The sequence below is a fragment of the Phanerochaete carnosa genome (genome assembly GCF_000300595.1).
Source record: "Phanerochaete carnosa HHB-10118-sp unplaced genomic scaffold PHACAscaffold_9, whole genome shotgun sequence".
NCBI classification, from domain to species: domain Eukaryota; kingdom Fungi; phylum Basidiomycota; class Agaricomycetes; order Polyporales; family Phanerochaetaceae; genus Phanerochaete; species Phanerochaete carnosa.
This window is the reverse complement of record NW_006767636.1, coordinates 1,607,957-1,633,805: the sequence shown is the minus strand read 5'-3', so window position 1 is coordinate 1,633,805 and position 25,849 is coordinate 1,607,957. Positions and strand designations below refer to the sequence as shown.

At 55.2% G+C, this 25,849-nt stretch overlaps 12 protein-coding genes across 12 annotated transcripts; 8 read left to right on the top strand and 4 right to left on the bottom strand.

Moving 5' to 3' along the window:
- Positions 1 to 48: 48 nt before the first annotated feature.
- PHACADRAFT_150910 (uncharacterized protein) lies at positions 49 to 1,221 on the bottom strand (the record flags this gene model as incomplete). Its single annotated transcript, XM_007399726.1, has 2 exons — positions 725 to 1,221; positions 49 to 669 (listed from the first exon to the last, which is right to left on the bottom strand). The coding sequence occupies exons 1-2, from the start codon at positions 1,064 to 1,066 to the stop codon at positions 49 to 51; spliced, it is 963 nt and encodes a 320-aa protein (XP_007399788.1). The 5' UTR covers positions 1,067 to 1,221.
- A 411-nt stretch (positions 1,222 to 1,632) lies between these two features.
- Positions 1,633 to 3,184, bottom strand: PHACADRAFT_177413 (uncharacterized protein). The gene is made up of 4 exons (XM_007399725.1): positions 2,780 to 3,184; positions 2,519 to 2,729; positions 2,282 to 2,464; positions 1,633 to 2,216 (listed from the first exon to the last, which is right to left on the bottom strand). Exons 1-4 carry the CDS (start codon positions 3,121 to 3,123, stop codon positions 1,998 to 2,000), a joined length of 957 nt encoding a protein of 318 aa, XP_007399787.1. The 5' UTR covers positions 3,124 to 3,184; the 3' UTR covers positions 1,633 to 1,997.
- Positions 3,185 to 3,389: 205 nt separating this feature from the next.
- Positions 3,390 to 4,407, top strand: PHACADRAFT_262452 (uncharacterized protein). The gene is made up of 3 exons (XM_007399724.1): positions 3,390 to 3,802; positions 3,854 to 4,064; positions 4,116 to 4,407. Exons 1-3 carry the CDS (start codon positions 3,493 to 3,495, stop codon positions 4,351 to 4,353), a joined length of 759 nt encoding a protein of 252 aa, XP_007399786.1. The 5' UTR covers positions 3,390 to 3,492; the 3' UTR covers positions 4,354 to 4,407.
- Positions 4,408 to 4,643: 236 nt separating this feature from the next.
- On the top strand, positions 4,644 to 7,603 carry PHACADRAFT_262449 (uncharacterized protein). Its single transcript, XM_007399723.1, has 9 exons — positions 4,644 to 4,924; positions 4,991 to 5,070; positions 5,135 to 5,302; positions 5,358 to 6,230; positions 6,283 to 6,463; positions 6,513 to 6,968; positions 7,018 to 7,147; positions 7,205 to 7,307; positions 7,365 to 7,603. The coding sequence occupies exons 1-9, from the start codon at positions 4,702 to 4,704 to the stop codon at positions 7,440 to 7,442; spliced, it is 2,292 nt and encodes a 763-aa protein (XP_007399785.1). The 5' UTR covers positions 4,644 to 4,701; the 3' UTR covers positions 7,443 to 7,603.
- Positions 7,604 to 7,862: 259 nt separating this feature from the next.
- Positions 7,863 to 8,152, top strand: PHACADRAFT_262447 (uncharacterized protein). The gene has a single exon (XM_007399722.1). It carries the CDS (start codon positions 7,878 to 7,880, stop codon positions 8,076 to 8,078), a length of 201 nt encoding a protein of 66 aa, XP_007399784.1. The 5' UTR covers positions 7,863 to 7,877; the 3' UTR covers positions 8,079 to 8,152.
- A 1,478-nt stretch (positions 8,153 to 9,630) lies between these two features.
- On the top strand, positions 9,631 to 10,599 carry PHACADRAFT_262445 (uncharacterized protein). The gene is made up of 3 exons (XM_007399721.1): positions 9,631 to 9,873; positions 9,932 to 9,978; positions 10,040 to 10,599. Exons 1-3 carry the CDS (start codon positions 9,644 to 9,646, stop codon positions 10,417 to 10,419), a joined length of 657 nt encoding a protein of 218 aa, XP_007399783.1. The 5' UTR covers positions 9,631 to 9,643; the 3' UTR covers positions 10,420 to 10,599.
- A 707-nt stretch (positions 10,600 to 11,306) lies between these two features.
- PHACADRAFT_262444 (uncharacterized protein) lies at positions 11,307 to 12,342 on the top strand. The gene is made up of 4 exons (XM_007399720.1): positions 11,307 to 11,473; positions 11,535 to 11,756; positions 11,814 to 11,860; positions 11,918 to 12,342. Exon 4 carries the CDS (start codon positions 12,019 to 12,021, stop codon positions 12,295 to 12,297), a length of 279 nt encoding a protein of 92 aa, XP_007399782.1. The 5' UTR covers positions 11,307 to 11,473; positions 11,535 to 11,756; positions 11,814 to 11,860; positions 11,918 to 12,018; the 3' UTR covers positions 12,298 to 12,342.
- Positions 12,343 to 13,331: 989 nt separating this feature from the next.
- Positions 13,332 to 13,601, top strand: PHACADRAFT_262441 (uncharacterized protein; the record flags this gene model as incomplete). The annotated part of the gene is made up of 1 exon (XM_007399719.1): positions 13,332 to 13,601. A coding segment is annotated over one exon (270 nt), but the record flags the coding sequence as incomplete, so codon positions are not given.
- A 1,006-nt stretch (positions 13,602 to 14,607) lies between these two features.
- On the top strand, positions 14,608 to 15,272 carry PHACADRAFT_262439 (uncharacterized protein). Its single transcript, XM_007399718.1, has one exon. The coding sequence runs from the start codon at positions 14,634 to 14,636 to the stop codon at positions 15,201 to 15,203; it is 570 nt and encodes a 189-aa protein (XP_007399780.1). The 5' UTR covers positions 14,608 to 14,633; the 3' UTR covers positions 15,204 to 15,272.
- A 1,630-nt stretch (positions 15,273 to 16,902) lies between these two features.
- PHACADRAFT_31776 (uncharacterized protein) lies at positions 16,903 to 17,229 on the top strand (the record flags this gene model as incomplete). The annotated part of the gene is made up of 1 exon (XM_007399208.1): positions 16,903 to 17,229. One exon carries the CDS (start codon positions 16,903 to 16,905, stop codon positions 17,227 to 17,229), a length of 327 nt encoding a protein of 108 aa, XP_007399270.1.
- A 1,608-nt stretch (positions 17,230 to 18,837) lies between these two features.
- On the bottom strand, positions 18,838 to 21,670 carry PHACADRAFT_262436 (uncharacterized protein). Its single transcript, XM_007399717.1, has 2 exons — positions 21,433 to 21,670; positions 18,838 to 21,359 (listed from the first exon to the last, which is right to left on the bottom strand). The coding sequence occupies exon 2, from the start codon at positions 21,119 to 21,121 to the stop codon at positions 19,235 to 19,237; it is 1,887 nt and encodes a 628-aa protein (XP_007399779.1). The 5' UTR covers positions 21,122 to 21,359; positions 21,433 to 21,670; the 3' UTR covers positions 18,838 to 19,234.
- Positions 21,671 to 23,576: 1,906 nt separating this feature from the next.
- PHACADRAFT_262433 (uncharacterized protein) lies at positions 23,577 to 25,232 on the bottom strand. Its single transcript, XM_007399716.1, has one exon. It carries the CDS (start codon positions 24,909 to 24,911, stop codon positions 23,589 to 23,591), a length of 1,323 nt encoding a protein of 440 aa, XP_007399778.1. The 5' UTR covers positions 24,912 to 25,232; the 3' UTR covers positions 23,577 to 23,588.
- Positions 25,233 to 25,849: the final 617 nt, after the last annotated feature.

The following is a 25,849-nucleotide window of genomic DNA, read 5'->3' as shown; positions in this document are numbered from 1 at the left end:
ATTACATATATGATCCTTTCACGCGAACCCAATCCCCTAGCTAGGTCATTACAGCCCGTTGACTATCCGCCTCTTGAGCTTATCAAATGCGTCCGTCATTTCCTCCGCAAACACCTCGCAGCGACCGCTTTCGGCGTGCTGCATCAGCGCGCTGAGTGTCGTGAACTCGGAGTCGCACCCGTCAGCGCGCGGAGGGCAGCGGTAAATCCTTTCGGCATGTGCAGGGCTGCTGAGATGTGCATCGAGACCGCGTTTGGCCTTGAAGGTCTTGTTGCAAAGCGTGCACTTGTACGCGTGTTTGCCCCGCACGGCCTTCGTCGCCTGTGTCTCGCGTGCCGTGCGTCCTGAGGGTCCGCTGGATCCCGTGAGAAGTCGATCGGGATCTGTGAACATGCGTCTGGTATCGGCTTCAATTATCGCCTCGTTCAGACCAGCGCGGTCTAGTCCAGAGGAGCAGGTCCCGGCCTCCCAATGCTTGGCAAGGTCACCGCGGTTCAGGAAGAGCCTGCCGCAGGAAGGGGCTGTGCATTCAATGATCGGAGAGGTGTGCAGAGACGACTTCATGTGAGCATCTAGATTGCTTTGCGAGTTGAAGACTCTTTTGCAGGATACACAATAGAAATGTTTTTGGCGGTTATGTTCATGCAAGCCGACCTCGAACTCAAAGATCTGTGGACAGGTTGTATGAGTTTTGGCTCTATGTATATCACGGCAGAGAGCTCACGGCATCACACCGAGGGCAATAGTAATGCTTTGTCCGTCTGTGGAGGCTGCGCTCTTCTTTCGCATCAAAGTGCTCATTGCAGCGTTGACAGTAGAAGTGACGAGGGCTCTGCACGAAGTGTTGTATCAACCCCACAGGCGTCACAAAGTCTCTGCCGCAGGGTTCGCAGTAGTGATGGTAAGACGATGTCTCCACATGCTGCTTGAACGCATTTGTGGACCGGAACTGTCGGTCGCATCGAGTACAATAGGTTTCTGCAGGATATTCACCAGATTGTTTTTGCCCTAAACAGTCGCCGATATTCTTACCGTCACCCGAGTACCGCAGCTGCTCGTTTGCCATAACCGCTCTCTCCTCCTCAATACACGTATGGTTGGCTCGACAGTCGTAGACGGCGGACAACCGAGACTTTCAGCTTCAAAGTCAAGTAGGTTGCGCTGTCGTCGTCCAGTAAGCGCACCTCGTCCTCAGCTGGTTCAGGACGTCGTCAATGGATGACGTCAGTCTCGAAAGGGAGCGGAAGAATAAGATGGAAACCCGACGAGCTTTGTGGCGTTCGGCAAAACCCGTTACATTATATTCATCAGATATGCTGTTTCTGCCTCCAGCGACGCTAGGACGCAGCCGAATCCAGCGGAACCACTGTCACATCCCCATGCCTGAACATCCTAAGCCCCGTTCTGACAATGCGCCACCTAGATGGGCAGTGAGGGTCCGGACAGGCCACCTCTGCATCCGTAGACATCCAGTCGTTCTTGGCGGACGGCCGTTGCTTGGCAGCTAGCAATGGAAGAATCGATGCTGTTCCGTAGCATTAGCCGAGTATTCACAAGCGGGCAAGAGAGAGTAAAGAGAGGCCTTAGAAACGGGGAAGGACGGAGCAAGCGACGGCGGGCGATAGGGAGAAAATTGACTGTACCTAGCGAATAGATTGAGATACCCTGGCCAGGTGGCAGATACATCATCTCGCCCTCCAGCGTGAAGTAGTCCCCATCTTTCGCACCACACAAGATGCGTTGACTGGCGGGGCAGACAGCTTCGACGCGCAGATCATATATAGCAAACGTATCATCTGATTCCAAACAGGCTCCCAAAGAAGCTGAGGATGCGGGCGTGGTCCGGTCCACTGAGCCTGAAGTTGGCGCTAAGTGAGGAGTAGAAGACATGACGGCGGCGAGCAAGAGAGATGGCGTAGATACAACAATCGATGCGAGCCGCAGAACGGGTTATTGTTGAGTAACCGACCTCATGTCGCACGAGATCCCTGGTTCGTCTACCACTTCGGCTTCCTCGCCTGCTGCTTTCTTCGCAAAGTAGCCTTCCCCTTCGCACCCCTGGCAGTCTGCAGCTCCTTGAACTTCTTTTTTGCGTAGCTCTTGGCTTCCGCATCGTCCACGAGCTCGTCCACCAACGTCCGTTTGCGAGCAGATTTTGATAGGTTAGCTGGATTGCTGGATGCGAAGGGGGTTGGGTCGGGAAGAATCGTGCCAATCTATGCGACGTGTGAAATAAATTGTCAATGGTCATTCCTCACGCGATACGAGGTAAGATACTTGCTGCGAAATATTTCGGCAAGCCCTTAATTCCCTTGCCTTCGCCTTCGTCTTTCCTATAGAATCGCTTGGGATCCAGTTGATTACGCAGGCGCAAGGCTTCGACTTCGTGGTACAAGCGAGGCAGGTCCGCCTCCGCCGGTGCAGGCAGATCGAACCAGCTCTTTCCAGCAGTTTTGGTCCTCAGCTTGAATAGCACATTAGACGAAGAAACATGAGTTCGAAGCAGGATGTGACTTACGGCCTTCTGCTCCTTCTTCGTTAATGGCTGCCCTACTGGTCGAGCGGAGGGAGGTGGCGCGGGTACATCTGGGATTTTCGAAGCCGTAATCTTCTCCGCTTGTTCAGTGTCAAGATCCCTGACGCGAACTTTTGACGGGCCGGCTTGAGAATCATCAGGCAGCTCTATGTAAGGGGCTGGCAGTTTGCCTGGGTCAAGTAGTGGTAGACGGCTAGCAGATAGTCAGCCAAAAAGCCTAGAGGCAGCCTTCTCGTTACATACTCTTCTACTAGGTCGTCCGTTCCGCCCAACTGTATGACTTCTTCTTCCCCACCAGAACTTAAGGCCGTCTGCGCTTTCGCAGACATATTCTGCCGTGCTTTGTCCAGCAACGACTCCAGAAATTCTTGAGAGAGCTCTTCATCATCTGACTCCGCATTGTCACTGTCTATATCATCCGAGTCTTCAGATTCCGAATCCGAGTCAGAATCAGAATCAGAGCCAGACTCTGAACTGTCCGAGATGGAAGCCCTTTGGAGGCCTTCCGGCTCAATTTGCTTGGCTGCGAGGTCTTCTACAAGTGTGCCAGCTTTTTCCTTCCCCTTGTAGTCCGCTGTAAGAGCCATGATAAAGAAGACAAAAGTCTGAACGCGGAAGAAGCTTGTGAGGGAGGTGGAAGCGGGACGAGAGTGCTAACTAGTATTATGTGAATGAGCCATTGAGCGTCCAAATCGCGAGCGCGCTGGTGTCCGGGGACCCTACTTCGCGACACGGTTGGACGAGATCCCCATGACACCCCGCGTACCATGCAGACCGCCTCACGTAGCCTCCGTCGCTCTCTACGCTCTACATGCCGACAGGGCTCTCGCACACGGCCCGCAGCGCAGCTTCTGGCTGTCAGATATAACCACACCGACCCAAGCAGCTTTCGGCCGACGCAGGATGCACAGGGAGCTCGCACGACGCATTTTGGATTCCAAACCGTGCCAGAAGACATGAAGGAGTCTCTCGTCAAAAACGTCTTCTCTTCTGTGGCGTCTTCTTACGATGTCATGAACGACGCCATGTCCATGGGAGTGCACCGTCTCTGGAAAGACGATTTCGTGGGGTCGCTGAAGCCCGGAGCAAAGGGACCCATGCGGTGCATCGACTTGGCCGGCGGAACAGGGGACATTGCACTACGTATCCTGGATTACGCAAGGGAGAATCATTATGACAGAGAGACGAGTGTCGATGTCGTCGACATCAACCCTGAGATGCTTAAGGAAGGCTTCAGGCGGTTCAAGCAGACGATGTATCACAACAGTGCGTGTCCAATTTTAGAGGGGCCCGGCTATATCCCTCACAGCTTGGCAGCTCCGCAGGTTCGGTTCATCGAATCGAATGCTCAGGCTCTATCCAAAGAGCAGTTCCCGGATAACACGTATGACCTCTACACAATCGCGTTTGGTATCCGAAACTGCACGTCCATCCCGGACGTGCTGAAAGAGGCGTACCGGGTGCTGAAACCTGGTGGCACTTTTACTTGCCTGGAGTTCAGCAAGGTTGAGAACCCGCTTTTCAGCGCGTACGTGGCACTTTCATGCCGGGAGGAGTACAGTGCTTATCTTTGTTACAGTCTGTACGACCAATACTCGTTCTCGGTCATCCCAATGCTGGGCTCCATCTTGACCGGTGACCGGGATTCGTACCAGTACCTGGTGGAGTCAATACGGAAGTTCCCTAGTCAGCCAGAGTTCGCACAAATGATTGCCGACGCGGGTTTTGCAACTGGTGGTATGCACGAGGGCAAGGGCGGCGCGTGGACTAACTTGTGGAACGGCATCGCTTGCATCCATAAGGGCGTAAAACTATGAATTCGACTGCCCTGTCTGTTGTAGTAAAAGGTATCTGCGGCGCCATAATGACACTGGTACTCTGCAATTGTCGTGTTCGACGTTGTGCACCCATTACGTCCAGCGTGGCGTTTCATAACACGACGCGGTATAAGCGTAACACCGATATCGAGGTTAGTAGAGGTGTAAGTAATATGTGTGACTTAAGTAACAAAGGCAGATAAGTCTGTACAGAACCTTGTTACAACGGTGGCACTGCTTTATTAGCGCGTCTGTGAATCCTGCATGCCCAGCCGCCTTAAGGCACTTCCCCTCTGACCACCATCATCCTTGACGAATCCCGGAAGCCACCCATCCTTAGCATCCAGTATGGCGAGTTCGTCGTCCAGTAACACTGTGGCAATGCCGCCGCCCAACGCGGACCTCGCCACCACCTGGGCCTATCTCGAGGAGGGTGTCGACCATATCATGACCAAGCTCCAGACTGGAGTCTCATACTCCAAGTATATGAGCCTGTACACGGTCTCCTACAACTACTGCACATCATCTAAGATGCACAACACGGGTGATTCGACGTCTCTGGGGCAAAGGAGTGCGTATATCGCTTGCATATCTATCCGAACGGGGTGTCACTGACCAGGCTGCGGTCATATCCTAGCGGGCGCGAACCTGATGGGCTCCGATTTGTACAATAATCTCATTAGATATTTTGTAGCGCATCTGAAGACGCTGCGAGAGGTGAATACACGAAAACTTGCCATGAACTGTGTCTTGTGACTGACCTATGGGTGTGATTGCGTAGGAGGCGGAGCCGCTGCAAGACGAAGCTCTCCTCCGATACTACGCCAAGGAATGGGATCGTTACACGACAGGTGCAAACTACATTAACCGACTCTTCACTTATCTCAATCGACACTGGGTGAAGCGGGAGCGGGACGAAGGTCGGAAAGGTGTCTACCCCGTGTATACTGTGAGCGAAGCTTCCATCATCGTGTTACATCATGGCTTATTATTGAGAAATTTAGCTTGCACTTGTGCAATGGAAGACCAACTTCTTCTTGCATGTTCAGAGCAAGCACCAGAAGCTAGCGGGCGCTGTTCTCCGCTTGATCGAGCGACAACGCAATGGCGAGACCATTGATCAAGGTTTGGTCAAGAAGGTCGTTGACTCGTTCGTCTCACTCGGTTTGGATGAGAGCGACATCAACAAAGTATCGTACGAGGTCTACAAGGAGCACTTCGAAACGCCATTCCTCGAGGCCACCGAAAAGTATTACCGCAAGGAGTCGGAGCAGTTCCTCGCTGAGAACAGCGTACCTGACTACATGAAGAAGGCCGAGGAGCGTCTTCGCGAAGAAGAGGACCGCGTAGAGCGATACTTGAACACCAACACTCGCAAGGCTCTCGTTAGCAAGTGTGAGCATGTCCTAATCCGTGAGCATGCCGAACGTCTGTGGGAGCACTTCCAGACCCTCCTCGACTATGACAAGGACGAGGATCTGCAGCGCATGTATGCCCTCCTTGCTCGCATACCCGAGGGCTTGGAGCCACTCCGCAAGAAGTTCGAGGAGCACGTCAAGAAGGCCGGTCTCGCTGCGGTGGCGAAGCTCGTGGGCGAAGGGACCGATGCCACCGAGCCCGATCCCAAAGCATACGTCGATGCCTTGCTCGAGGTCCACCAGAAGAACTCCGAGACCGTTAGCCGCAGCTTCCGTGGCGAAGCCGGCTTCGTTGCCAGTCTGGATAAGGCCTGCCGTGACTTCGTCAATCGCAACGCCGCTACGGGCACGTCGACGACCAAATCCCCAGAGCTGCTCGCCAAGCACGCCGATGCTCTTCTCCGAAAGAGTAACAAGATGGCCGAGGAAGAAGATCTTGAGGGTGCGCTCAACAAAGTGGTACGTTGGCAATGTTTGCTATCATCTTCGGTTTCTAATCTCCGTGGTTCAGATGGTGCTGTTCAAGTACATCGACGACAAGGACGTCTTCCAACAGTTCTACACGACCAAGCTGTCCAAGCGTCTTATCCACGGTGTTTCTGCGTCCGACGAGGCCGAAGCCAGCATGATCTCGAAGCTGAAGGAGGCATGTGGCTTCGAGTACACTAACAAACTGCAGCGCATGTTCACAGGTATGCGCATGCGATTATCTCCTGTAATCGTGCTCACCGCTCGCCATAGATATGTCCTTATCTAAGGATCTCACCGAGCAGTTCAAGGAGCGCATGCAGCAGAACCACGACGATATGGATATCAACTTCGGTATCATGGTCCTCGGTACGAACTTCTGGCCCCTCAATCCACCTGCGCACGACTTCATCATTCCCTCTGACATCCTTCCTGTGTACGACCGCTTCACGAAGTACTACCAACAAAAGCACTCCGGTCGCAAGCTGACATGGCTATGGAACTACTCCAAGAACGAGCTTCGTACGAGCTACCTCAACCAGAAATACATCTTCATGACCAGCACGTACCAGATGGCCGTTCTCGTCCAGTACAACCAGAACGACACTCTGTCTTTCGAGGAGCTCAAGGCTGCTACACAGATCAGCGAGGATCTATTGAAGCAGGTCCTTCAATCGCTCGTCAAGGCCAAGGTCCTCATCGAGTCGGATCAATATGACTTGAACCCTAGTATATCCGTTCGGCCTATGTGTGCTGAGCATCGCTAACGCCCATGCAGACTTCAAGTCGAAGAAGATCCGCATCAACCTCAACGTTCCTCTGAAAGCAGAGCAGAAGACTGAGTCCAACGACGTCCTCAAGACTGTCGATGAGGACCGTAAATACGTCATTCAGGCGACCATCGTCCGGTGCGTGTTGTTAGCGCTTATTGCCGAGAACCTCATTTAACTCTTGTGCTTCTCTAGGATTATGAAGGCGAGGAAGACAATGAAGAATCAGCAGCTGATTCAGGAGGTCATCTCGCAGATCTCTCAGCGGTTCACACCGAAAATCCCGGATATCAAGAAGGTAAGAGTTGTCCCATCGATTGAGGCCTCCCAACGTAGATACTGACGACGCTCGCAGGCCATAGACCACCTTCTGGAGAAGGAGTACATCGAGCGTGTGGAGGGTACCCGCGATACTTTCGCCTATGTCGCTTGAGGATCTCGTTTGCTGTCATTCCATTCCATGCTATCGTTTGTACATGTCGTTATACATCTTCTGGTAGATATGGACGTTGTAGCAATAGTATACTATCCCTTCCTGTTCTCTTCTTGTGTGAATGAGTGTTATTTTGCGATACCTTTTATTACATGCATTCGAATCGACCAAGCAGACCGTGTGCGCAGGCATTCTTATGAAGAATTATGCAGTTCGGACGCTGACCCAGGTTTTTCAGCGCAAAGCATGTCGCAATCAGTGGCGGGTGTCCCGGCCACTGCCCGTATAGCTCGCCACTCAATGACACTCGTTACCATATCCGACGTCACCGTGATCAGAGTCAAACCCAGAAACGATGCAATATTTGATACACGCCGGAGCCTCATTGTCCGAGAGGACCGTCCGGACGTATGCCAGCGCTCGCGTTACCAGGGCATGGCGTGCTGCGCTGCGAGCCCGAATGGGCCATATGTCCACGCAACGGGTATCGATAGACCGGAAACGTATCAGCGTACTCGTGCTCATAGACACTCGAAGCGTACCTGCCAGTCGTTAAAGGGTTCAAAGGCGCAGCGACCTCAGATTAGCCTGTTCAGGTCTGCCAGAGTCACGGTGCATCCGCGGACGGAATCTTAGACGGCCGAGTTTAATATTAAGGGTCGAGGCCCACGCAGCATGATGCTGTATGTCTGCTGTTCCTACAGGCAATAACAGTAAATTTCGTGTGCGCGAACAAAAGAAGGCCAGGAGTGAATACTGACCAGGGAGCACGACACTCGTCCCGTGGCCGGAAGCACCAAGCTTTTGTTCTCGTAGCTTCGAGCTTCCTCTTAACAAGTTATACCTAAGATATGACATTACTAATGTGGACTTCAATGCTAAATCTGAGATGTGGCTGGCTGCGACTCTGAAGTTGAATGCTTGGCGGAATACAGATAATACCCATCTGTTCGTACCATGGCAATCCGGTAGACGGAGAGTATATATTCGCCTCTTGCATGCGCACATGCTCGGACTCCTGCTTTTTAGCAGCCCGTTCAGGCTAGACCCGGCTTAGGCGTCCCAGGAGCGACTTGTTGCTGCCAACCGCCTTTCAGTGAATGTCATAATCGTCTCAGCGCCCTTGAAGCTAGGGTCCCTGTGCCCAACGAAAAAAAAAAACTTCCAATCGGAAAGTATTTGAGGTCCTTTGAAGACCTCCGAGAGAAGGATGCGGCCCTTTCTCGGCTTTCCCAAGAATAATGACATACGAAGCTGAGCATGGAACGCACCTCTCCTTCCAGGACAAGGCATTGTGAGAGGACTCCATCTCGAGCAGTGCCTGGCCAAGTCGACATTGAGCAAGTGGTACGATCAGAAGAGTAGCATTGACAGTTATCATCAGCAGCCCGGGCATCTCATACTTCCCCTGTCGGCGCACAGGGCCCGACGAAGACGGATAAAAGACCAGACATCGTTCTGCGGAGGGTCAACGTGCGGCCGAAGGTCAACAGAATCGTTAGGATATGACTTACCGGGCAGAGCTGTCAACTAGCTTGAGGCAATCCGCTGCAACGTCTAGGTGGAGACGCAGCCGCCGCCGCGGCCCCAGTTATTCGCTGTCACACGCGCGTGCCTCCTCAGTGCATCTGCACATTGGGCGGACCAAGCATCTGTCTGCGTCAAGCACGTCGGCGGAACGAAGATGCCAGCTTATGAGGCCTGAGCATTCCAGAGGTTGGCGGACCATGAGCGTAACCTTCAAGTAGTGTATTGTGCACGGCACTCGCGCTGAAATGGTACTCAGGCTGTAGCCGCCGTGGGTCCATAGCAACTGTCTTGCGTTGAAGAGCTGCCAGGCGATACATAGGGTCCGCAAATATTTACATATAAGGGTCAAAAGCGAAGCTTGCGCGAGAGAACGCCGAAAGCATGTAGTTCGACCGCAGATCCCGCGTAGACAGCGGCAGGTCGCCCGCATGGCTAGGCACCAGCTTGCTCTTCGCGCATACATACGACTTCACCGTCTCACCCGTCGAAGAGCTGTCTAGGGCTGTTCCATGGGCATTTGTTCTGCACACGTTGATCGACTTGCCTGTCTGCTATTACCACGACTGCCGATGACAGGGGACACCGACGATATAAAAAGGTGGTTCAAGTTCAGAGGGACCATCGTAGAGTCGCCCTCCAGAGGTCCAAGGTCCGCCCCAGAGAGCATGAAGATGCAGCTCACCATTCCAACTCTCTCGCTCATCGCGCTGGTGCTTGCACCTGCTGCCATAGGGCAGTCGCCTTGCGTTGCGCCTCGTCCCGTTGGCATTTGCGCATCTACCATCAGACCGTACTCGGAGAATGCCTTCGTATGGAGCGGAGCGTGCGAGATCCCCGTTCCATCGGATCCGAGCATGCTCATGGCGGCGGACGTTGAGTTCTATGACCCTCAAGATGGCTGGTCAGTGCGGGACGTATGGCGTCCGACTAATGCCAGACTAATCTCATATATTGTGCAGTGATACCGACGCCGGTTATGTTTTGACCTGCTGTGCACAAGGCGTTTGTAAGCTCCCGCACCGTCACTCTGCTGAAAGCCCGTTTGACCCTTACCTATAATCATTTAGCGTGTGCAGTCTACGAAGATTGCACCGGGCCCGAAACGGCGCCCCCCGCGGCTGAACTCTACGCGTACCCGCCGGCCTTGGCGGAGGGGTGGTCAGTCGACATGCCGTGCGCAGTAGATAATGCGCAGCGCGTGCTCGCGAACGTGATCGTGTCGTACCTCCCGGGCAACTCGCCGTACGAGTGCACGACCCTGTGCACCGAGAAGAACTACGCGTACGCCGGAGTCGAATATGCCGACGAGTGCTACTGCGGCACTGGCTACGTCGATGGCGTTATTCCGCCGACTGCGAACTTGTCGGATTGCGATATGCTTTGCTCCGGTGGCTACTACAACTATTGCGGAGGGTCCTGGAGGATGCAGATTTATAAATCCAATTAACGGATCAGGGTACTCGGTGACGGAAGGGACTTATATACTCACATAGTGTTCGTAGGAAGGACTGTTTGGTATTGGCCGGCTTTTGCGAGCTAAGATCCGATAGGGTTACATTTTTGTATGTCGTTGGGAGCGTACGCCAGGCATCGACCAACTGTCCAGAGAGGCTGTGAAACAACATTCGATGCCCCACATTCCTAGTATAACAGGATGGGACGATGACAGCAGATTGAGCGCCGTTAAGATCTCATACCAAAATTGTAGAGGAACTTCCGCCTGCAATGTATCTGCAAGTCCTCTGATGACCTCGGAAGGAGGGAATATGTCTAGATCGGTGCCTGGCCAAGTCGACTTTGAGCGGTCAGAAGAGCAGCGTTGACAGTTATCATCAGCAGCTCGGGCATCTCATGCCCGTCCTCATCAGACGCCGTGCGCCGATGGGGAAGGAGCGGCGAGTCAGCGTGCGGCCCAAGGTTGACTGACTCGATAGTATATGACTCACTGAGCGGAGCTGTTGGTTGGACTAGTCCACTGCAACGTCTGGGAATGGTTCCAGTTGTTCGTTTTGATGACAGTGATGCATATTCCTACTTCCAATTCTAAGTGGGATTGAAATGTTGCCCATGCTCAGCACGTCTGCACCTTGGTGAAGCCAAACATCTGTTTGCGTCCAACACCCGACCCAAGGCGAAGCGAAAATGTCAGCGTATGGGGCCTAAAAATTCCTGGACTCAGCGTACCATGAACGCATATATTGGCTCCGGCGCGAGTGTGGCCGCGATAGGTCCATGCCTGACCCAGGCACACCCTGCTGTCGAGAGCTGTCAGATAATAAATAGGTCCGCAGATCTTACGTGGACAAATCGTCTGAATGGCTAGGCACCAGCTTGCTCTCTGCATGCATACGACCTTACAGTCTCGTTTGGGCGACAAGTGGAGCTGACCAGGTCGCGAATAACGACTCGATGGCTCGAGACTGCCAAGGCCGCTCCAGGGACATCTGTTCTATGCGCCGCATTCGTCGGCTCGTCTGTCCGTCAAAATTGTTAGGGAGAGGCTTAAATAGCTCTCTGAGACCTCCATGAGTTGCTCCCAGGATTCGCCCAAATGAAGCTCACCATTCCAGCTCTCTCTCTTATCGCACTGGTGCTCGCCCCTGCCATTGCAGGGCAGACTTCGCCTTGCGTCGCGCCTCGGTCCATTGGCATATGTGCGTCTACTATCAGGCCGTTCTCAGACAACGCCTACGTGTGGGAAGGACCGTGTGGGATCCCCGCGCCATCGAATCCGAACGTGCTCACGGCATCGGACGTTGAGTTTTACGATCCCCAATATGGCTGGTCAGTGCAGGACATACATTGTCCAATGGACACTCTGTTAATATGAGGGTTGCACAGTGACACCAACGCCGGATACCCTCTGACCTGCTGTGCAGAATCTACTTGTAAGCTTTCGCACTGTCTGGTGGAGATCTAGCTAAACTTTGCTGACGATCACTCAGCATGTGCAACCTACATAGACTGCACCGGGCCCGAGACGGCGCCTCCCGCGGCTGACCCTGACGCGTACCCGCCGGAGCTGGCGTCGGGGTGGTCGGTCGACATGCCATGCGCAATAGACAACCCGCAGCGCGTGCTCGCGAACGCGATCGTGTCGTACCTCCCGGGGAACACGCCATACGCCTGCACGACCCTGTGCGCTGGAAAGGACTACGCGTATGCGGGGGTCGAGTACGGTGATGAGTGTTACTGCGGCACTGGCTACGTCGACGGCGTCATGCCGCCGGCTGCGGAACTGTCGGACTGCAGCATGCTCTGCTCCGGCGGTTATTACTACTATTGTGGAGGGTCTTGGAGAATGCAGATTTACAAGTTTACTTAGTGAGCTAGGGTTTTCAGCGAAGGAGCGAGTGTATTTACATAGGGCCTGTGGGAAAGATCACTTGATATTGCAATGATCTGCACGGGCTGGAGCCTGTTAAAGTTACATTTCTGAAGGTTATCGGGACTTTGTGCCAGGCACTAACCGATTATCTTGATAGAGGCTATGAAACCTCTACGTTCCTGGTATGGCTGAAAAGGACAATAGCAATATAGGCACTGTGCGGGTAATTACTGGAGTCGTTGCGAGCAGAGCTGCCACAGCCTATAGCCGGACGTGGACGGATCGTTTGCGTGGCCAGGTACCAATATGCCCTCTGCATATACACATGACCCTACGGTCGCCTGAAAACAGGCAAGGTCCCGATCATGGACTCGATAGAGAAGACTGGCCAGGGCTGCTCCAGGGGCATCTGTCCTGTGCATATTCGTTGGCTTGCTTGCCCATTGTTACCACAGCTGCAGGCGCCAGCGTTATTAGGGGCAGACCCAGAGGGCCCGTTTGTCGAGCTACCCTCCAAGACTCACCCTGATACGCCCAACAATGCAGCTCACCGTTCTAACTCTCTCCCTTGTCGCATTGGCGCTCGCTCCTGCTACCATAGGACAGTCACCTTGCGCTGCGTCTCGTCCTACTGGTATCTGCGCACAAACCATCAGGCCGTACTCGGACAACGAATATGTCTGGAGCGGACCGTGTGAGATTCCCCCTCCGTCGGATACAAGCGTGCTCATGGCGGACAACGTCGAGATGTACGATCCTCAGTATAGTTGGTCAGTGCAGAGCGCACATTTTCCGATGTATGCCCTGCCAACCTGAGGACCGTCCAGCAATGCCGGCTACCTCCTGACTTGCTGTGCACAAGGTGTTTGTAAGCTTTCGCGTGTGCCTTTCTGTTGAAGAATAATCTAACCTTTACCGGTGGCTATCCAGCGTGTGCGGTATACGAAGACTGCACCGGGCCCGAAACCGAGGTTCCTGCAGCTGACCCCAACAACTACCCGCCAGAGCTGGCACCAGGGTGGTCAATCGACATGTCATGCGCGGTAGACAACCCGCAGCGCGTGCTTGCGAACCCGGTCGTATCATACCTGCAGAACAACTCGCCGTACGAGTGCGCAGCTCTGTGCGGAAACCAGGACTACTCATACGCCGGGGTCGAGTACGGCGACGAGTGCTACTGCGGCACCGGCTATGTCGATGGCGTCATGCCGCCGACTGCGAACTTGTCGGACTGCAGCATGCTCTGCTCCGGGGGCTATTACTGGTACTGTGGAGGGTCCTGGAGGATGCAGGTCTACAAGCTCAATTAGCGGGTCAAAGCGTTCAACAGAAAAGACGAATGTACTCGCATGGAGTTCGTGGGAAGGATTGCCGTATAGTTTACCAGCCTGTGCGAAGCTAGAATCTGCTAAAGTTACATTCTTGGACGTCGTTGAAAGTATGTCCAGATGAAGGTTACGAAACAACGTTTGGTGCCTCACGTTCCTAGTGCGACTAGATAAGATGACGACAACACAGGCACCGCATAGTAACAACCCGAGTTATTCAATCGCAGGAAGAACTGCAACAGTCCATAGCTGACATGCATGATAACGGGCTGCCCGTCAAAGGATGAGTTCGATGCAAGACGAAAGATTGCGGGCGACGTTGGACGAAATATGCTTAAGACGGGCCTACCATGACTGGCGAGGCAGAGATGATGTGGCAGTGCAGCAAAATCTAGGGGCGCTTAATGGTTTGATCCGTTTGGAACCTTAACCCGAACTCGCTTTGGCTGAGCACCTTGACCGTTCTCTTCTCTGTTTCGTGCAACATACTATCGAGACAGTGTATCTTCATCTGAATTTGAACCAGCAGCGATGCACAACAGATCCAGAGGGCTCCATGGTATACTTTACTTTGTTTTTCGCAATCGTCACGAAATGTGCTGAGAGTGTGAAGTGGCTCATAGTACTGTACCTATACCAATGTTCATACCGAAACAGCAGTGTAGATATAGCTACGTCATCCAAATGTCGCCCTATTAGAGGGGAGCATTTGCCCCTATTCGGCAAGATGCGCTCCCATAAAGACACTCCCGCGAGTGAGGTGCTCCGGGGACATTCTGTGTAGGTATTGGCCCTCCTTTGTCCCTTTTTCTCCCCTCTCTTGTCGGGCAACCACCTGGCAAGGATCCTCGCCTCTTCGGGACCTATGACTAAATTGCCCGAAGCAGAGTCATCGAGGTCAGGGGTGGCTGCGGTACCGGTGGCTGCTGGTTTCAACTTGGGCATCGCTATAAAAGCCTGCACAAGGTTTCTCAGATTAGTCCACAGTATCACACGTCTTACAAAATGGGAAAACGCGATAAATCAAAGTCCAGCACGCAGCAGCCCCCGGTCTCGCTGATACTCCCGCCGTCACTGTATCTGGGTCCGTGCTCAGCAGCGTCCTCAGAACCGTTCCTTACGGCACAATCGATAACTGACGTGCTCAGCATCGGAGCTACTCCCGCGGAGAAGTTCGACGGCGTGTCATACCACCGAATATCGATCAGCGACTCCCCGTCCCCGTCCATATCCAAAGCCTGCGACTCGGCACGTACGATCATCGACGCGGCTTTGAAATTTCACAACGGAACGGGCAAGATCCTAGTACACTGCTCTGCGGGCATCTCGCGGTCCCCGACGGTCGTCGCGGCGTATCTGATGAGGCATCATCAGATGTCGCTGAATGATGCCCTCCGGCAGATTGTTCAGGCGCGCCCGCAGGCCTCACCGAACCCAGGGTTTATGCGGCAGCTGAAGGAGATGGAGATGGAGCTGTTTGGAAGCGTCACGGTAGACGTGGACGAGATGCCGCGAAAGGAGAAGGATCGACTGGTGTTGTTTTCAGAAGGGAGTGATGCTGCCACGAGTTCTTGAACACAACTAGTGATTGCCTGATCAGCGAGTTAGCACTATCATTCGTTTCTATGCTGATACAGTACTAAATCTTGTCCTAGTGCCCTCATCAGATACCGCGCCACATACACAAGTAAAAAGTTAGTCTGGTAGAACGTAGCTGGGTGCGCACCGTTCAGCTCTGCTTATCGACCGAAATGTCTAATGGCGGGCGCCGGCATTCCCCTGACATCACGGTCGTGGTAGGACCACAGAGTCCGGAAAACACATGTAGGTGAATTCAATGATGAAAATTTAAAAAGAAGTGCGGCTCGCCCCCCGGGTGATGCACGATATTCTATAAATAGTTACTCTCGGTACAGAATCGAAGATTCAAAGATTTGCGACCATTGTCATAGCGATCTCATGACTTGCCTCTCAGTAACACCGCGAGCACACAGCGACATGCCACTGCCAGTTCGTATTGAACCCGTGCTAGGCAACAAGTCGACAGCAAGCTCTACATGCATAACCATGTAGTAGGAGGGCTTCGTTGGCGTGCGGCACGTCTGCGACATCGGCCCACGCCACATGAAGTGATGGTATGCAGGGCATAAGGGTGGAAGCGTCAAGGTTGGGACCCTCGAGCACATGTGCAGGCTGCTCGAGCCTCGAGCGCGAGCGGCATGTCTGTGTCCGTGGGCAGACTGAATGAGCTAGGCCGGGTAACGATCATTGGTCAATCAGCATACCGTGCGTGTGGACAACCAGAGCCACGCGTACGCCGGAGTCGAGTACGCCGACGAGTGCGACTGCGGCACCGGCTACGTCAACGGCGTCATGCCCCGTGTTGCGAACTTGTCGGACTGCAATATGCTCTGCTCCGGAGGCTTACTGTGGAGGGTCCTGGAGGATGCAGATCTACAAGCTCAGCAAGCGGACCAACGCGTTCAACAAGAATGATGAATGTACTCTCGCAGAGTTCATGGGAGAGATTGCTGAACAGTCCACCTGTCTGTGCGAAGCTGGAATCTGCTAAAGTTGCATTCTTCGGATGTTGCTGGGAGAGTGTCTAGAACCAACGTTTGTTGCTCCACGTTCCTGGTACGAACTGAATGGGACGATGACCACACAGGCACTGCATGATAACACGTCGAGTTGTTGCAGACAGAGCTGCGAAAGCCTACAGCTGAAACACGACATACATGACAACAGGAAGCTGTCGGCTTCATGGTGTATTCGAATTGAGACAAAAAAAACTGCGGAGGGCGCTGGTTTAGATGAGCCTGTGCCGCAGACGAGTGGGAGAAGCAGGGACGTCAGGCGGCTGGTGGAGCTCTGCCAGATCCGGAATGAGATGCCGACCCGCCGCCGCCCAATGCGTCATGGGTCCTCGCCAGCCCGCCGCGTGCAGGGGAGACCACTGGCCGACCAACACGGCCAGGCTCCCGCTGAGACGAGGCCGCTGGTGTGCGGCACGCACGCTCCTGTCGCCCTCTGCGCGCCCCGTATTTTTTGTGAGGCTGAGAGAGGCCGCAGACGGCGGCCAGCGGCGCGTGGCGAGCCCGTTAATGACGTACCAGGGAAAATATGACATAGCACGCATTTCCGACGGCTGGCGTCCCAATTTGTATCGAGCAGCGAGGCATCATATCAGGCAAGCCACCACCACCATACCAGACGACTCCGGCATACCGCGAGGCGCGAGGCCACCCTCCCGCCCCCTACCTCACCCCCAACAATGCCCCAGGCAGGTCTGGGGACTGTTCACTGTCTTCTTGCGGTCCTTATTTTTCGCTTCTGGCAGGAGATGGACGATGACGGCTTCGCAGAGCTCGAGGAGGCGCTCACGCGCTACTCCCAGGAGATGCACGAGTATACTTTGCAGATGTGGACAGACTCCCGGCGTGCGGCGGAGGAGAAAGGGGTTGCGACAACCGCAGGTAGAAAGAAGAAGGTTGTGAGGACACAGGAGGAAACGCATAAGGGTAAACGAGAGGAGGACAAGCCGCTGCGGTTGAAGGCGTCATTTTCGACGGAAAGCTCAGTTGGAAAATCGTCGAGTTGATTCAACGTGCGAATACAGATACCCCCAACAAAAGGTCTGTGTAGAGCTGCATGTTATCCGTCTAGATCGTCGCCTCAGTCACTAATGAGCATGCTCAGCTTGTACTAGGACACACTTGAACGCCTCTGCAACAGCGCTGCGGGGCAGCGATGTTTTCTTCTACACCTGCTTGATTTGAGCGACGCTATCACACCATAGCTACCCGTTTGTACTATTATCTGTTGGCGATTCTCTCGGTTATGACACGGTTTGCTCGCCGTTGAGGTCGAGTGTTGTCTCTCAGCGAATCGGTCGTGCGCCGCAAGCATGAAGACCTGGCAGTAGAGTGGCATAGTCAGCAGACAGGAGATATCATTGCAGGTGGGTTAACGAGTACTCGGTGAGTTCTCTGTCTCGCTAGCACTCCAAACCTTGTTAACGAGCGAGGGCGCTCCATATCCCGCCGTAGTTGGTTGAACTCACGTCTCATAACGTAAGTGAGGTATAGCTCTCGTAGTCTTTGATTTTTTCAGGGAGCCGGAATCGAACAGACCGACATTCTTGGGTCTCCGACACGAGGAGCACCCTGGATCAAAGAGAATGAGGCGCATAACAACGTATCCGCAAACGGCTATATTCACTCACTTTCAACAATGTTGTGGTGGTTTAGAAATCCAATTCAGAGGTGTTCTGCTTGGCGCACTTCCTTAGTCAAAAATTTGCGGACAGCCTCCCAATATTAATTTATCGGGCTCGCCGTTGCTAGGGTTGTGTGAGTAGCACTTTCTCGTAGCGCTGCGATGCGGGTGTTGCTCACCGATTCCGCTCTGGCAGGTGCAGTGCGAGCATCTCAGGCCCAGGACAGAGGAGATACACTCGCCCGATGTCATCGTCCGACGCTGCTGAACCCAAGCAGTGTGCTGAGCGCATCGGATGTCCTCCATCTGGAGCCAGAACCCGTGCACGCGCAAATGGCGAGGCGATCGTCGACGACGCAGTGACTTACATGCGCCCGCTCAACCAACATGGATCCACGACAACCTCCAAGCCGGACCAAGTGCGCGCGATCTGCGCCGGTTTCCGTTTCTGCGGCGTGCGCCGAACTTGGGAGAGGGGGGGCAGATTCTGGCCCAGGCCCGCAGCGGCCCACGCGCACGTCGGCAGGGCAACGCGCGCGCGCGGCGGCTGCTGGCTTTGCAGCCCCTGGACGGGATAGGCAGGTGTCTACGTACGCGTCCGCAGCCGTTGGCCAACTCACGGGCAGGCCCACTGCGACTCGCTGCCGGCTGCAGCTTTTTGACAGTGCTGCGCTGTCCTGCCGCGCACTCCTGCGTCCCAAGAAAGGTTTTTTTACTACCGATACCCGTGTGTACCTCTCAAGCTGTTTTTTTGTGTTCGAGTCGCATACGGCACTGCGTGCACACAAGGGACGTCGAGGCGCGTTCGAGAGCGGGCGAGCCTATCCGGGCGCCCTGCGACCGCTGCAACAAGGTTGAGCCGCCCAACACATCGGTGCCTCGCGTGCCCGGTTAATGTTTACGAGATTTCTGCGCGCACCGGCGTACAAATTCAGGGCAAGGCACAGCAGGATTGATTATGGTTTGAAGATGATCGGAAACGGTGGTAGTGCATAGTCATACAGTGCTGTGGGTACACGAAAGTGAAGGAGATTGAGATTGTCGACGGCCATCCAACGATACCAGCTAAACTGCATTGCCGTTCCATGAGTCACGACAGAAGTAGACAAGCGCACGAAGGTTCTCGAAGTGGGGCACGCGAGGTACCATGTACTGGAAGAAAAATTGATATGAAAAGGTGTAAGCATGAGGCGAAGAGACGAAAAGCCATGTACAGAGAATCAAGAAAGGAGTCCAGGTGCTTGAGGGGGTGACGCGACATGGACCACTATGATACAACCAGTTGTGAAAGAGAAGAGAAAGCCTCGAGCGTGGATAATTCGTGACCATCGTGATATTCGCAGCTTTGGTTCACACGGAAGAGCGGGGGGCGGGAAAGCCATGGACGCTCAGGACTCGTCCATGGGCGACCTGGGACGGCCGCGCTCTCCTGACAGGAGCACGCTCGGGACGCTTCCCCTCCGCTGCCCCAACAAGTGCGACGGCGGCCCACGCTCGGCGCGTCCCTCCTCATCTGCCCCGGGCGATCGGCTCGCCCGACGCTTCTCAGGCGGATGCATGCGTCCCTGGCGCTCGCCCGACGACCGTCGCGTAAGGCTCGGTCGCTCGGGCAGCGCTAGCGAGCCGGGGGCGCCGAGCGTCGTGTGGCTGAGCGAGCTGCGCGTCGAGGACGTCGGCAGCGTCGTCTTGGTACTCAGCGGCGACCAACTGCCCTTCGGGCCCGCTGCGTGCTGCTGATGCTGATGCTGCTGCTGCAGCGGCGGCGGCGGGAAGTTGTGCGGCGGGAGCTCGCGCGAGGGCAGGTACGAGACCGACGCGCGTGTGACGGGCGGAAGCGGATGTGGGTCGAGCCGCGTCGCGGAGACGGACAGTCTGCGGTTAGCGTCGAACGGGACGGGAGACGCAGCCTGCGAGTTAGGGAAGCTCTGTCCTTCGCTGCCAGGAGAGGACACTCTGCGGACGGGCTCTGGCCTGCGAATGCTGGACTCGACGGGCGGGAAGGTGTAGCTTTCGGGTGCTATCGGCGCTACTGTGGGGCTTGCGACCTGGTACCCGTTTGGCTTGCCCTTGTGCTTTGTTGCCATATTCGGGCTGTATCCCTGCACCTTCGACATGCGTAGCACCGTCTCGAGCTCGTCGACGCGCACGCGCAAACCGTAGACTTCTTCGCGCATGGTAGACATCTTCTTCTCGACGATGCTGTTCACCGTGTCTTCGATGTGCGCCTGCTGACGCTGCAGGTTAGCAATCAGCGCACTCGACTTCTGCAGCTGCTCGCTCAGCCACGCCTTGAGGTGCTTCGAGTCCGACAGCGCGTCGTAGAACATCTCAAACGGCGCCAGGAACGCGGACTTCTCTCCAGTGTAGCCGGGGTGGTGCAGCGACGCCGGCGTCGGCGGTACGAGATTCGATGAGATGGGGATCGACGCGGTAGGAGGTGATCGGCCGCTGATGCCCGTCCCACCAGCACCAGCGACAGAGTGTCGCGGGACCCCGAGCCTGGTTGGCGTCGGCGGCACCTGCCCATTCGAGTATCGTTTGGCAGCCTGCCCTGGCTGCAGGACAGGGGGCAAGCTCGGAAGGGCCATCGACGAAAGCCTGGCCATGCCCGCATCGGAGCCCGAGCGCGAGACCGGGGGTGCGCTCTGAATCGCGGGCTGGAAATGGCTCTCCGTCGTCGCGCGCGGGTTAATGACGATATCGGCCGGTTTTCCCTTTGTGCCTGCCATGAGCTGGCGGCTGGCGCGCCGACGGGCAAAGCTGATTGGCGGGGCTGGGAGAGCATGGCTTGCACCGGCCGGATTGCTCGAGGTTGAGGCCTGGGAAGGGTGCAGATGTGTCTGTGTAGGTGGGGAGTCCGTTGCCGGCCGCGGAGGCGGGTGATTCTGCACTTGAGATCTGTGAGCAGTTCCAGTCGCGGCAGAACTTGGAGGTGGGGGAGTCGGTTGGCGGGACGACGAAGACATTGTTTGCACAGGAGCACCTGAAGAGCCAGCGACAATCGATCGTCGTGGCCCGCCTGAGATCGCGGGAGCAGCAGTGTTAGGACTACGTCTACCAACTCTCGAAGGACCTGTCTTGGCAGATGATGACGAACGTTCGTCAGGTGTGAGAGCGTTGACGACATTTACTTCAGGGGCTGCCGTTGGTGGCGCTATGCCAGCCGTGCTGCCTCTCCTCTGCTCGATTAATGCCTGTTGCTGCTGCTTCAAACTTATCATAGACTTGACTTGCTCCAATTCTTTTGGATCGTCACCGCGAATCGTGAAGCCCATAACCACCGGAGAGATACCGCTGTCGATAGAGGGTTGTCTAACGTCCGTATTTATGCCACTAATCGTGACTCGCCGCTTCTTGGACGGGTTGGGAGACGACACGGAGGAAGAAGGCGGGGCGTCGACCTCTTCCCTAAGCTGTCTCTGCTGCGAAGCCGGGCCTACTACAGGCGGAGAGGGGATAAACTCATTCTCTGTTTCTTGTTTTACTCTCACGACCGGCCGCGGAGATCGGCGACTGTAGTGCACAAACGGATGGATGAGCCCATAAGCATCCGTCGGGGACGAACGAGTGGTATGCGAGAACGTACTCTGACCTCGACATCTCTCCTGCCTTTTCTGCTGCCATGGCCTCCGAATGCAAACGCTTCTTGTTGCTGGGGGATTTCGCCGGCTCCTGGCTCGAGGGGTGCGGCTGCGTGACCTGGGAAGACTGATCGGGAGTTGCGCGATGGTGGATAGGAGGAAGTGAGTTGTTCATCTCTGGAAGTCGATTCAAGGAGGGCGTTCCAAAGGTCTGTGCGAACGAAGGCAGAGACTGCGTGGCCGACTGCGTGGTCATGTCGTTGTGGGTGCTAGCGAAGAACCGCAAGGGACAAGATGTCTCTCTTCTGCGGGCGGAAGCAAATCCTTTCGGTCGTTAAAGGCGTCGGCTGGGTACCAGAGCGTGCAGAGAGAAGACGTCCGACAGCTGCCACCCGTGGTCGGCCGGACGGGGAGAGATGGTGGCAGTGCGAAAGGAAGGAGGGAGAGCAGATGTAACAGGTTAAAGATCAACAGCGAAAAGGAAGGGCGGAAGCGGACGCTGTCAATTATACAAGGTTCGTTACGGTCAACGTCCCTCGCGTAATACAAAACCCCTCGTTTGCTCGACGACCGCGTATCAGCAAGAGTAAAGAGCCAGAATATACCCGGCTGTCTCTGGGTTTTTGTTTGCTTTTTTTGTTTGTTTTATTTTTGCGACGGAGAGGTGGACGAGGGAAGCTCTGACATGGTCGGATGGGATCACAGCACAGAGACGGCGCATATTGCAATCAGAACAAAGGCCCCCTTCTGCCATCCTCAGACACTTACCACACCCAACGTCCCCATGTTCCATCATCCAAATGCCACCGGACAATCAGACAACTGCCGCAGCGCGATATTCACAATGAGCATTCCACCAGAGAACGTCTAGATTCCCAACGGACGCCCGGCGTTATCAACTCGAATAGGTTCTTCGACGGTTTGCCCCCTCCTGCTCTCGCAGAGCCTTTGTCTATCGCCAGTCCAGAATACTCTTTGCGCTCCGTGTGCACCACGCTCGACCCCCGCTTCGGGCCTGCGCATGCAAGGCGTTCCCACGTTTGCCGAGAACGAGATTGCTATCTCACCCCTACAGACTGACCGTCCAGAGTACAAAGACGTCCTTTGATACCAGTAAGGCAGCTACTGCGCGCGGTTCGCGGTCGAGCATTGCGGAGGACGAGCATGACCGACAGCCCCGTCCTCATAGAGTCGCAGCTTGTCGCAGTCCTGCCGCAATCAGCGTCCCATCGACACCGCGCTCACATGCTCTACATCCTCTCGTAATCGGTTCCGAATGCCGCAAAGGAGGAGATCGATGGCTTGGGGCGATGCTGAAAGTGCTCGACTGGCAAGCCTGACAGTCGGTGGGTGGGCCTTCGGTGCCCAAAATGGCGACTTTATTGCCAAAATGGTCGCCCGCCGAGCGTAGCTACGGCCGGTGCACTCGCACTGCGGTCCTTACGCAACCATGGCCTTCAGCTCTTGATCACCAAACCATCGCTCGGCATTACAGCAGGGTCTTAGGTTTCCGCAGCACCCAATAAACTTTCTCTCTATTTTGGCCCAGGGCTCCGACTACGGACGGTTGTCACCGTTACTGGTGCAAGCAACCCCGATCCCCAGGCGAGGCAATGTCGTGCATGCGGTACCGACGCGCGATACGCTGTCCCTGTCTCCAGGGCGCGTCTTGTCGGTCAACGGGCGCAGGTTCCGCCGACTGGCCAACTCCGGCATCTAATGCACCGTCGAGACGACCGCCGCCCAGCTCCACTATAAGCTTCGAAACGAACTCTATGGATGTGAATAGTCACGTCACTCCGTCGTCATGTCATATGCTCTACAACATATCGGGAAGGCTGTGTGGCTATCCCGAGGCTAGAGGGCCCACGTGAGACCGCACCAGCGAACATTGTGGCAGTACGCCGAAGGTATCCACATGCGAGCGGGCCGCAGGAAGCAGCAATACATACAAAAAGGCAAGCCGCAGAATCAATGCAGCGTCTAGACGTCTGATTCGAAAGCCAGATAGACTATCTTCGTGATAAATAACGACGGCGAAACGACCAAAATCAAATGTCTGGAGATGACCGTGAGAGTCATGAGTGACACGTTAAATGAGCAGACAGGTGTAATGACAACATACCAGCAGACAGATAGGCAGGATGTCAACAAGTTGTTGTCAGGCAGCATCAGCCTTCCGCTTCTTCTTGCGGACGGCCAACATTGTCACAGGCTGCGCGGCGGCTGCACCAGGCGCACCATCCGCTCCAACCGCGTCCACGGCCCTCGGAACCAGCGGAGGGTTGCTGACCGTGACAGATCCGTAGATGTGCGAGCGGTACGTGTCAAGCGACGCAGTCGGTTCCGGAAACGGATTCGGGGAGATATCAGGCAGCGCTCCGTCGTACTTGGGTGGAGGCGTTCGAGGCACCTCGAGCGTCACGTTCGCCGGCGCTGGTTCCGGTGTAGAATCGCGCCGGAAAAGTAGCGGTGCGAGCGAGCTTGGGCTTCGCGAGGTTTCGGCTGGGGATGAGGCGGCGACGTTCTCGCAAAGGCCTTTGATGGATGCCTCCAGGGTTTCGGTCGACTTGGCGGCGCGTTCGGCATTCGAGAACTCGACGCCGTGGAGGAGCGTCGCGACGACGCGGCGGACAAGATTCGGTGCGACCTGACCTGGCTGTGGGGCCAAGGGCGACGGCGTGGAGTGCGAGTGGGAAGTGCTGGACGGCGATGAAATGCCCACGGTGAAGAAGCCTGTTACCGCGCCTGCAACGCACTCCTGCCTAAAGGACATCCGCTCCCAGAACTCGTTCGCAGAACACTTCCCGAGCTCTCCCTCTGGCTTGTGCTCTTTGTGCTCCTTATGCTCCTTGGCGCTGTCGTCCTGGGCCACCGTGTCCTGTTCCTTGGAATCGGTCCTGCTGAGCGTGCGTGCACGCTTCCGCTCCGGTGAGCGTATAGCACCCCCTTCTGTCGTGTGTGCGATCTCGTCCATGAAACGTGATTTTGGGTCGTCTTCGAAGGATGGGACGTAGTGCCCCAGATTGTGCGGGCCTTGGCTTCGCGGATACGGTAGCGGGATGTCGCTTTGGGAATAAGGATGCCCATAGGTCCATTGGATTGGTGATGCAGAAGAGTTAAGAGGAGACACGATATGGAGAGAATTGACGGCTTCAAGCTCACTGTAACCTGGCAGGACGTAATACGCCCGTAGCGTTGCATCTGGCTCCTTCGCGTCCAACTCCGCTGCAACCTCTCCCAACACGCGCCTCCACCAGGCACAGAGCTTCACATCCGAGAGGGGCTTCTTTCCCGGGTGCTCACTCGAGTTCGGGAAAAGATACTGGTTTTGTGCGCGCGCGAAAAGCTGAATCCAGAGCGTGTCCACACGGATAGGTCGGGTGTCGGTATCGGCGTAGTAGCTCAGCAAAGCCTTAACGAGCGTAGAAGTCGGCGAAGGGAACATACCCTGACCGGTGGAATCGACCTTGGAGACGTACATGATCCCGCAAGACGTCGACGTTACGTTGTATACGGATACTTCCACTGCGGACACGAGCTGTCTCGGGGCATCGGGGTTTGCCTGCTCTGACAGCAGCACGAACACGTCTTGTAGGTACACCCGCGGTCGTGGGTGAGCGTATGGGAAGAGTCCGGTGTGCTTGTGTGGTGAAGAGACCAGGACATGGACGTGGAACTCGCGGGTCCCAGGCAATGTGGCGAGTGCGCTCAGAAGCGCATCCCGCAGACTGGCAGTCGACGGCGACGTCTTAGTCATGGTTCCAGCCCTCCCAGGCGATCTCTACTACGAGCGCCGGTTTGAGACCTTGAGGACAGAGGCATATGAGAGCAGCCTCGTTGGCTGTTCGTTGGAAGATGAGAACCGTGCGAAATCTCTGCACTAAGCGCCCGATGGTTTAGCAAGAATCATACCAGAGCCAGGTTTCGTGCATGTCGCGAACGAACTACGCCCCTCGATAGCATGGCAGACAAGATAGAAGAGGATAGAAGACAGCAACAGATAGAAAGGCTCTTCAAAGGCTTCTATCTCCAAAATCAACTTGAATCCATGCCAACAGCGCGAAGAGCGGGACGAAATATAATCGTGGGACACTTTAGTCCCGCCTAGGGAAGAGCCATTAGTGCATCAAGATCAACGACTGGGACCGCTGCGTCTGGTGCTGTCCGTCGCGAGCAACAGTCTCATCGTCTCGAGGCATACCACTGAGAACGAGAAAATCCTTTAGATGTGCCATAAAATGTGCCTCTCAGCAATCCTCAATCACGTTAGTGAAAGATGAATCGTTCAACGGCGGCACGGGCGAGAAGCATAGCAGTGAAGAAAAGAATGGACACGACAAGCCGCATCTAGGGACCTGTTTACGAGATCCCCGTGAGGTACCCAGCCCCGGTCTTGCGAACGTTCTTTGATCTAATAGC